This window comes from Procambarus clarkii, unplaced genomic scaffold (assembly GCF_040958095.1).
Source record: "Procambarus clarkii isolate CNS0578487 unplaced genomic scaffold, FALCON_Pclarkii_2.0 HiC_scaffold_117, whole genome shotgun sequence".
Taxonomy (NCBI): Eukaryota; Metazoa; Arthropoda; class Malacostraca; order Decapoda; family Cambaridae; genus Procambarus; species Procambarus clarkii.
Genome location: NW_027189150.1, coordinates 326,604 through 337,835, shown reverse-complemented (window position 1 = coordinate 337,835; position 11,232 = coordinate 326,604). Strand labels below are relative to the sequence as shown.

The 11,232-nt window shown below is 42.3% G+C and overlaps 1 protein-coding gene across 1 annotated transcript; it reads right to left on the bottom strand.

The window, feature by feature from the left end:
- Window positions 1-5,504: 5,504 nt before the first annotated feature.
- On the bottom strand, window positions 5,505-10,324 carry LOC138360791 (calphotin-like). The gene is made up of 3 exons (XM_069320335.1): window positions 10,085-10,324; window positions 8,248-8,258; window positions 5,505-6,768 (listed from the first exon to the last, which is right to left on the bottom strand). Exons 1-3 carry the CDS (start codon window positions 10,322-10,324, stop codon window positions 5,505-5,507), a joined length of 1,515 nt encoding a protein of 504 aa, XP_069176436.1.
- Between the last annotated feature and the right edge of the window lie 908 nt (window positions 10,325-11,232).

Below are 11,232 nucleotides of genomic sequence, written 5' to 3'. Positions count from 1 at the left end.
CTACCTAACCTAACCTAACCTATCTTAATAGATTAGGTTAGGTTAGGTGGCCGAAAAAGTTAGGTTAGGTTAGGTTAGGTAGGTTAGGTAGTCGAAATACAATTAATTCATGAAATCTTGGCTTATTAGGCAAATCGGGCCTTGCACAGTAGGCTGAGAAGTGCGTTCTGGCTACTAGGTACGACATATATATATATATATATATGTCGTACCTAGTAGCCAGAACGCACTTCTCAGCCTACTATGCAAGGCCCGATTTGCCTAATAAGCCAAGTTTTCCAGAATTAATATATTTTCTCTAATTTTTTTCTTATGAAATGATAAAGCTACCGATTTCATTATGTATGAGGTAAAAATATTTTTATTGGAGTTAAAATTAACGTAGATATATGACCGAACCTAACCAACCCTACCTAACCTAACCTAACCTATCTTTATAGGTTAGGTTAGGTTAGGTAGCCGAAAAAGTTAGGTTAGGTTAGGTTAGGTAGGTTAGGTAGCCGAAAAACAATTAATTCATGAAAACTTGGCTTATTAGGCAAATCGGGCCTTGCATAGTAGGCTAAGAAGTGAGTTCTGGCTACTAGGTACGACATATATATATATATATATATATATATATATATATATATATATATATATATATATATATATATATATATATATATATATATATATATATATATATATATATATATATATATATATATATATATATATATATATAGACTAGAAATAAAAATGAATTTTGGAGAACTGATCTTTGAAATACCATCAACAGTGAAAAGAAATGTAACAAAGATAGAGAAAATTCGTGCTAGAATTATTAATTTTACTTTTTCGGTCATATTTAATAATATATGTCTACAGGAAAGACTGCTACCAAAATATACTAATATATATATATATATATATATATATATATATATATATATATGTCGTACCTAGTAGCCAGAACTCACTTTTTGGCCTACTATTCAAGGCCCGATTTGCCTAATAAGCCAAGTTTTCATGAATTAATTGTTTTTCGACTACCTAACCTACCTAACCTAACCTAACCTAACTTTTTCGGCTACCTAACCAAACCTAACCTATAAAGATAGGTTAGGTTAGGTTAGGTAGGGTTGGTTAGGTTCGGTCATATATCTACGTTAATTTTAACTCCAATAAAAAAAATTGACCTCATACATAATGAAATGGGTAGCTTTATCATTTCATAAGAAAAAAATTAGAAAAAATATATTAATTCAGGAAAACTTGGCTTATTAGGCAAATCGGGCCTTGAATAGTAGGCCAAAAAGTGAGTTCTGGCTACTAGGTACGACATATATATATATATATATATATATATATATATATATATATATATATATATATATATATATATATATATATATATATATATATATATATATATATATATACACATATATATATATATATATATATATATATATATATATATATATATATATATATATATAACTGAAAACTCACACCCCAGACGTGACTCGAACCCATACTGCCAGGAGCAACGCAACTGGTATGTACAGGGACGCCTTAATCCCCTTAACCATCACGACTGGAGAAAAGGAAGTGATAGCCGAAGCTATTTGAACTACTTCCCCGCCGGCACTCGGATGGTAATCTTCTTGGAACGAACTATGGGTTCGAGTCACGTCTGGGGTGTGAGTTTTCAGTTGCATATAGTCCTGGGGACCATTCAGGCTTGTTCGCATTTGTGTTCCTCACGTGTTGCCCCAAAAAATGAGGTGATTTGATAAAATGCTATGCCCATGATTACCATCCGAGTGCCGGCGGGGAAGTGGTTCAAATAGCTTCGTCTATCACTTCCTTTTGTCCGGTCGTGATGGTCAAGCGGATTAAGGCGTCCCTGTACATACCAGTTGCGTTGCTCCTGGCAGTATGGGTTCGAGTCACGTCTGGGGTGTGAGTTTTCAGTTTTTTATTTTATTTATTTATTTATTTATATTCATATATACAAGAAGGTACATTGGGTTTGTGAGAATACATTGGATAGTACAGTATTTACATTCTTGTAAAGCCACTAGTACGCGCAGCGTTTCGGGCAGGTCCTTAATCTAACAGATAATTTTAAGTAGGTAATTTCTATCAGAATTGATAAATGATAAAGATACATTGCAAGAGAAAAAATGAGATGAGAGAGCTTAGTAAGTATATTAAAGCACATTGTTATATTAAAGCTCTGATTGATTACATTGACAGCTTGATTAGTAATTTAAACAAGATTAATAGACACCATACAGCAGATTGACAGCACATATAAGACAGCAATGATCACAATGGTAAAGATGTTCAGATTGGGTACATAAAGATTGGGAGACTGGGTAGCAAAAGATACAGTGCAATTTTAAGGCAAAAAGTGAAAAACTATGAAGATGAAATTAGGTACTTTTTAGTATTGATTTTGAATGATGTAAAAGTTGGACAGCTTTTCAATTCAGTAGGGAGTGAGTTCCATAAACTGGGTCCCTTTATTTGCATAGAGTGTTTACACAGATTAAGTTTAACTCTGGGGATATCAAAGAGATATTTATTTCTGGTGTGGTGATAATGGGTCCTATTACATCTGTCCAGAAAGAGTTTCAGACAAGGATTTGCATTTAAGAACAGAGTTTTGTAAATGTAGTTGACACAAGAGAATTTGTGGAGTGAGATTATGTTTAGCATGTTTAGGGAGTTAAACAAGGGGGCTGTGTGTTGTCTGAAAGCAGAATTTGATATTATTTTGATAGCAGATTTTTGCTGGGTGATGATGGACTTGAGGTGGTTTGCAGTGGTTGAACCCCATGCACAGATACCATAGTTGAGATAGGGATAGATTAGTGCATAATATAGAGAGATGAGAGCAGAGTTAGGTACATAATATCTGATTTTGGAGAGTATACCAACTGTTTTAGAGACTTTCTTAGTTATGTGTTGTATGTGGGTACTGAAGTTGAGTCTCTTGTCCAGGAATATGCAAAGAAACTTTGCATCATTTTTATTGCTAATGATGCATTGTCTATCTGAAGCTGAATTGCATTTGTAGATTTGCTTCAAAATAGGATGTAGTAGGTGTTTTTTATGTTAAGTGTTAGTTTGTTGGTTGACATCTATAAGTGGACTTTTTTTAGTTCATTATTAACAACATCATTTAGTGAATGTGGGTTGGGGTTGGAGTAGATGAGGGTAGTATCATCAGCAAACAAAATAGGTTTCAGAATGTTAGAGACATTAGGTAGATCATTGATGTATATAAGAAATAGAAGAGGTCCCAAGATGCTGCCCTGTGGCACTCCAACGGTTATTGGTAGAATGGGAGAGATTATATTATTGATGGCTACACATACAGTTGCATATAGTCCTGACACCATTCAGGCTTGTTGGCATTTGTGTTCCTCACGTGTTGCCCCAAAAAATGAGGTGATTTGATAAAATGCTATGCCCAAGATTACCATCCGAGTGCCGGTGGGGAAGTGGTTCGAATAGCTTCGGCTATCACTTCCTTTTGTCCGGTCGTGATGGTCAAGTGATTAAGGCGTCCCTGTACATACCAGTTGCGTTGTTCCTGGCAGTATGGGTTCGAGTCACGTCTGGGGTGTGAGTTTTCAGTTGCATATAGTCCTGGGGACCATTCAGGCTTGTTCGCATACATATATATATATATATATATATATATATATATATATATATATATATATATATATATATATATATATATATATATATATATATATATATATATATATATATATGCAAGTAAATTATAATATTAATTTATATGAGAGAAAATTCCTGTTTTGAATGAACAGAATATAAACATTTATGAATGCGTCTGTGGGTCGACCGCTGGATGTAATGGACTTGAGTCGAGGACGGGTTGCCGGAAGAGTTTTGTGGGGTGCCTGATCGTTTGATTGATTACATAGTTGTAATAATATAATTAGTGACGTTGTGTTTCACATAACTGAGAATAATATTTGGTCTTCTGTGATTAATTTGGATTGTTCTGAGACCTTTTTGAAAGAGTTGATCTTGAGTTGGTTTAACATGTTCTGTGACAGGTGGGTGTGGCTCAGGGTGTTATTTACAGGATGAGGATGCTGTATCGTGAGTGTAGGAGTTGTGTTTGTGTCAACGGGTTACTGAGAGATTCCTTTGCTATTGAGATATCAATTCGCAGGGATGCCCAATTTCCATGGTGCTGCATATGTTGTTTCAGGCTAGGGGGGGGGTCTGTACATAACACAAGGGAGCTGCCCATCCTCCAAACAAAGACCCAAACGTGATTTCATGCGCCTGCCAAACCCTCCTGTTTAAGAATGAAAAATGGTTTACAAACGACTCACAACTGATTTCGTTCGAACATTTCTGGAACAAGTGCTTCATTGATGAATTTTGTTCGAACCACAACGCTGTAAATGCTTCACTCTTGTATTACAAATACAAATAATCGCCAACAGAACCTAAACACCTAACCTAACCTATGTCTATTTATTTGCACAATATGTTAATATATTATAATATTAATTTATATATGAGAAAATTCCCGTTTTGAATGAACAGCATGTTAAAATTGCTGAATGCGTCTGTGGAGTCAACCGCTGAATGGAATGGACTTGAGTCGAGGATGGGTTTAAGGGAGTTAATTACCTCATCAGACTATGATGGGTGAAGGTGTACTTTTTTTTTATTTTTATTTTTAAAACAGAGCAATTACAGCGTACAGTAACCATATAACAGGAAAGCAAAGAAGAACAGAGAATAACAACAACACATAACACGTAACACATAACACAAAAGTGAAAACAAAGAATAACATAAAACTCAACAGAACACACACACACAAACAAAGCAACACTACCCAGAAGGGGCGTGCCAAAAGCCTCAGGAATGACAAAAGCGCACAAAGAGCACAATAATACCAAGGGTAAAATATATACAAGGAATACACATATACACAATAACACAAACTAACACAAACACAAAACACACACACCATGCGCCACACCACACAACAGCAGACAACACACCACAGAATCGAGAACACAATAACAGAACATGGTAATATAACAGTGGAAATACAACATAGTAAATAAAATGCAGGAAAATAACAAGGGAATACAACAAAGCAATACACAGCACAGTACATAGATCAAAGGAAACAGAACACATTTGCATTACATAGTAAAATATCAAAATAAAAAAATAAGAAATAAAGAATCGGTATAACACAAACCAACATTGGAACATAGAACACAGTAAATAGGACACAGATAATAGAAGAAATCGTAAATAAGCATAAACAAAAATGGAATCTTACACATAGGTAACAATGAAATACAGGCAAATAAGAAAAAACACTAGAGCATTATAACCCAGCCAGGTAAGAAAACAGGAAAAAAAAGGAACCCGTATCACATAGCTCAACAAAATAACGAAAGAAATAAAGCAACACAAAGCAAGAACCACACACACAGTCAATCATCTTCATATTTATCCGGATAGAAACGACGCGGGTACTTCTTCCTGTAGGCATCCCACTGCGCCCACATTTCCATAGGCGCGTTAACGTGACCACGTGACCCTCGCGGTCGATGCATGAAGTCAGGAACATCCAGCTCGGCGCCCTCCACCACAGAGGCGGTAGGCACGGGAAGAGGCCGCACAGAGGGCTTTGATACAGACGGTGGAACCACACGGGACTGAAGCACAGGAGTCGGCCGGACACAGGCCGGCAACATAGCAGGCGGAGTCGTTGGGGACGCAATCACAAAGGGCGATGGTGCAGGGTCCGACAACACAGGGGACGGAGTAACAAAGGACGACTGAGCAGAGGGCAAAGGCGTGGAAGGCACAGACATGGACGCCAGAGGCACGGAAGCCGCCGGAACACAAGCATTTATAAGAACCGGCACCAAGCCCCTACCCGCTCTCGCAACCTCGGCCGGTGCTACAACGTCCCAACCCGGGGAACCAGCAACCGGTGACACGGAGGCAGCCGGAGAAGACACCGGACCAGGACCAGGCGACAATCCCACCACAGGACCCATCACTGCTGCAACACGACCAACAGGAGCCGCAGGCACTCCAACAGCATCGCACACATCACCATCCCCAGAAGACGAACTCCCGGAGTCCTCAAATTCCCCGACGTCGGCCCAGGCCGCATTACGAGGCGGAGACAGACTCAAAACTTGCCGCGAATGCTTGGACACAGGTCGCAGATCGTCGTAACTATCACCTCCGCTAGGAAGCACCGCAGCAGAACCGCTGGTTGCCCGTGCAACTCCCCGCAGCGCACGATCACTCAACATTGCAGCCTCAACAACCCGGGGAACAGGACCACACACCGCAGGAGACATCACTGTGTGCACGTCGACACGGGTCGAAGACACAGCTGCCAGAGACAGTATAGGCCGAGGCGCAGCCTCGACGTCCGGAGTCACAAGACCACACACCACAGGAGACACAACTGGAGACTCGACAGGAGACAAGGCAGGCAAGGGAAGTTGAGGTGCGAGAGCCGGGAATGCACTTCCTTCCACTCCGATACCCACAGCCACATCGAGGCTGGCATCAGAGACCGGCAACGGGGCACCAGAGGACTGGGAAGTAACACGTTCCACAGCAGCACCTACCGACAGGTCCGGGACTGCCAACGGGGGAAAGTCCTCCTCCCTGAAGAGGTTCACAGGCCCGACCCGGCTCGCATCACATCCCGCAGCCTTATGGTCCGAGAGTCTGCACCGGAAACACGTCCGGGCTGACCCCCATAGAACACGCGTACCATGAAGCCCAGAAGCTGGAGAGACGAAGGGATGGAGTCCTTCAAGCGCAGCGCCACAGTGCGGGTCCCATTCGAGATACCCTTCCACCGCCCGGAGGAGACTGCATTCATTCGGACACTCAAGACCCGCCCATACCGGGTAAAATGACGCTGGAGAAGAGGGTCAGGGAACTCAAAGGGAGCACCATGAATTGCTACATAGGTAGTCTCACTACACCTGTCCGACACTATCACCGAACCACCACCCTCAGGCAGAGTAAATGTCCTCCCATAATAGCGTTCCACAAAGTCAAGATACACAGCCGTAGAGCAGAATTTCACAAGAGCTCGATGCTCGGATACAAGTTGAATGCCGCACACAGACGCCACATCCACCCGCAACATGTCAATCATCACCACCTCAACTGCCGGGTAAGACGCTGGGCCAGTAAATTCTAGGCCAATGGTATCCCTCCGCTTCACAGGGGGGAGGGGGGCCGCCATCCCTCCAGCCGCCACTGCCCCAAGGGTCCGCTCACACACAAACTACCACAGGCCAGCAAACCAGGAGCTCACAGGCGACACGTCCACCTCCGCCCAGAGCTAGGCGAACACTTCTGTGAAGGTGTACTGGTCACTACACTTCACTAACACTGCCATACAGAGCAGTGTAATGCTGCCAAAACTGAGGTTTTGAGGCTCGCTAATGAATATATATGCCCAACGTAATGCTTCGATTGCAACCCATGCGATGTCGGGTTGCAATCGGTGGGGGGGGGGGGCTGGGAGTCATGATATAGTGACATTTACAACCGAAAAGAGACACTGCATAAGTGTCGTTATAAGGTAAATAGGACACAGGGATTTATTTCCCAACCCATTGTTAACCCCCAAAAGATTAAACAGTCAGAAAGGATGCCAACTAAAGTAGTAAATCCACCAGAACTGGTGGCGTAGTATGACAGTTTCCAGCAACTAGAAACCTGTGATGTGTAGAAAGATTGACAAAGCTTAAATAACTTTGACTGGACAACGAAGTATTAAAGGTGGGCATGACAGAGCTGTACCCCAGGAGGATGTCAAAACAAAAGGGAATAATAGTAGGTTATTCAAGTGGTTCAACACGTATAGCACACGAGACAAAGGTAGAAAATGGAAAGGTATTAAATTAGGAAAGACCTGGGTAAATGCGTTTTCGGTAACAGGGTTGGTTACTTGTGACACTAATCACCGCATAACGTAATTGAGTAGGATCCCTTGAAAGTACAAGACAGCCATATATATGAATGAGTATGGAAAATGGATAAGTATTATTAGTTCCCTGATTGACAGGGCGAGATACCTGTTAGCGCACTAAGATCTGATGATTTTTTTTACTTGGGAAACACAAACACAACAAAATAGAAAAAAATCAACAGCATCATTCACATGTACAAAGCAAGAAACACACTTACAAACTGTAGAACTGGAAAACACACAAACAAAAGTCATACAATACACAAAATGGAATCATAAACATAGGAAACAATGAAATACAGTCAGAAAAGAAAAAACACTAGAACATTATAACCCAACAATAACCAGGCAAGAAACACATGAAAAAAATAACCCTTATCACATAGCTCATCAAAACAAATCTATATAAATAAAAAAAGAAATGTTCGTTTGTGCATAACCGCTAATCTCCGAAAGTTCTTCAGCAGTTGCTTTGAAATTTTTGACACAACGTTCCATTCGCATCCAAGCAGGTTTTATATAAACGTACTATATAGATGTCACGTCTGTTGCGGTAAAAAAAAAAAAACATACTATTTTCTGAAAAACTGTGTTTTTCATGTAAGGGAAATCTTCGAAACCTCTTTGCCGATTGTTTTGAAATTTTGACACAACGTTGCATTCGAATAGGCGCGTCTTTTTATATATCTACTATATACATGCCTCACCTGTGACAGGAAAAAACATTCTTTTTTCAAAAACTGCACCAACTGTTTGATGTAAGAGCATCACAGGCTGTAATCTCCAAAAGTTCTTCACTGATTGCTTTGAAATTTTGACACAACGTTGCATTCGAATAAGCGCATCTTTTTATATACCTACTATATAGATGACACCCCTTTGACAGGTAAAAACATGCGATTTTGAAAAACAGCGCCATCTGCTGCACATAATAGCAACATGCACGCTGTACTAAATATGTCACGCATAACATTTCAATTTGTCCGATTGCATTGATAAATTTTATTTTCATAGATTACGATTTATTTGATTTTTTTATTGAATTATTTTGTGTGACATTGTGTTGGAATTGATCTGTGTTGTTTACCATACCGTTCATTTCGTAAGTATAAGTACAGATGCCACACCTGTGACAGGAAAAAACTATTCTTTTCATGAAAAACAGCAACATCTGTTGCATGTAAGAGCAACACACATGCTATATTAAATATGTTACAAATCTATTTCAATATATCTGATTGCATTGATAAATTGAATATTCATAATTTTGATTTATTTTCATTTTGATTTTATTATTTTGTGTGAATTGCATTGGAATGGTCTTGAGAATCGTCCACGACGGACTGAAATGTCGTCGTCCCAACACTTTCTAGTGTATGGTCTGGTCAACATACTTCAGCTACGTTATTGTGACTCATCCCCTGCGTTGGAATTGAGCTCTGTTGTTTACCATACGTTCATTTCGTGAGTAAAGATTATTTTTGTATTTTTCATGTTTTCATTTAATTTTTTAACTGTTTTTCTTACATATATCAATGATGGGAACATCAGATCACTTGATGTTCCCAATTTTCTGATGGGAACATCAGACCATTTGGGAAGGCATCGGATGAGGGAGTGAGGAATGACGAGGGAATGGAAGTGAGAGATGGTGGGGGAGGACGAGGGGACAAGGGAGTGGAGTAATGGTGGGGAAGGACAGGGGAGTTTGGGATGGTGGGGATGAAGGGATGGGGGAATGAAGGATGGTGGCGAGGACAAAGGGACAGGGGAGTGGGGCATGGTGGTGAGGACGAAGGGGTGGGGAATGGTTGGGAGGCCAAGAAGACGGGTGAGGGGACAGGGAAGGTTGCTGTGTCTGGGCACTGCTAGTAAATAAATAAAGCAACACAAAGCAAGAACTACATACACAGTTAATCATCATCATATTTATCCGGATAGAAACGACGTTGGTACTTCATCCTGTAGGCATCCCACTGAGCCCACAATTCTGCAGACGCGTTAACGTGACTACGTGATCCTCGCAGTCGATGCATGAAGTCAGGGAACATCCACCTCGTCGCCCTCTGCCACGGGGGTGGAAGTCACAGGAAGGGGCCGCACAGACCTCTTCGGTACAAACGGTGGAACCACACGGGACTGAAACACAGGAGTCTGCCGGACACTTGGCGGCAACATAGCGGGCATAGTCGCAGGAGACTGAATCACAAAGGGTGATGGTGCAGGAGCCGACACCACAGGGGACAGAGTAGCAAATGACGGCTGAGCAGAGGGCAGATGCGCAGCGGTCGGCATCACCGAGGGCAGATGCGCGGAAGGCAGAGACATGGACACCATAGGCACGGGAGCCGCCGGAACAGAATCTTTCTTAAGAACCAGCACCAAGTCCCCCTCATTCTCCCGCAACCTCGGCTAGTGCCACAGCCTCCCAACTCGGTGAACCAGCATCTGGGGATGCAGAGGCAGCCGAAGAAGACACCAGACCAGGGACAGGTGACAATCCCACCACAGGACCCACCACCGTTGCAACACGGCCCAAATGAGCCGCAGGCACTCCAATAGCGTCGCCCATATCATCATCCACAGAAGACGAACTTCCAGAGTTCCCAAAATCCCTGACGTTGGCCCAGGTCTCACCACAAGAAGGAGACAGACTCAAAGCTCGCTGCGAACGCTTGGACACAGGTCGCAGGTTGTTGGATCTATCAATCCCGCCAGGAGGCACCATAGCAGAACCTCTGGTCGGTCGCGCAACTTCCTGCACTGCACGATCACTCAACATCACAGCCTCATCAACCCAGGGAACAGGACCACACACTGCAGGAGACATCACAGCGTACACGTCGACTTGCGCCTAAGAGAGTACAGGCCGGGGCGCAGCCTCGACGTCCGGAGGTACGAGACAACACACCACAAGAGATACAACTGGAGGCAAGGTTGGCAGGGGTGTCTGAGGTGCAAGAGCCGGGGATGCACTAACTTCCACTCTTACACCCACAGCCACATCGAGGTTGGCATCAGAGACCGGCAACTGGGCACCAGACGACTGGGAAGTATCACTCACCACAGGAGCACCATCCGACAGGTCCGGGACCACCAACGGGAGAAAATGCTCCTCCCTGAAGAGGTTCACAGGCCCGACCTAGCTCGCATCACAACCCGCAGCCTGATGGCCCGAGAGTCCGCACCGGAAACAAGTCCTG

Coding starts and splice junctions, on each gene's coding strand:
- LOC138360791 (XM_069320335.1), bottom strand. CDS start 10,324: ATGCCGACCGCTGCGCATCTGCCCTCTGCTCAGCCGTCATTTGCTACT.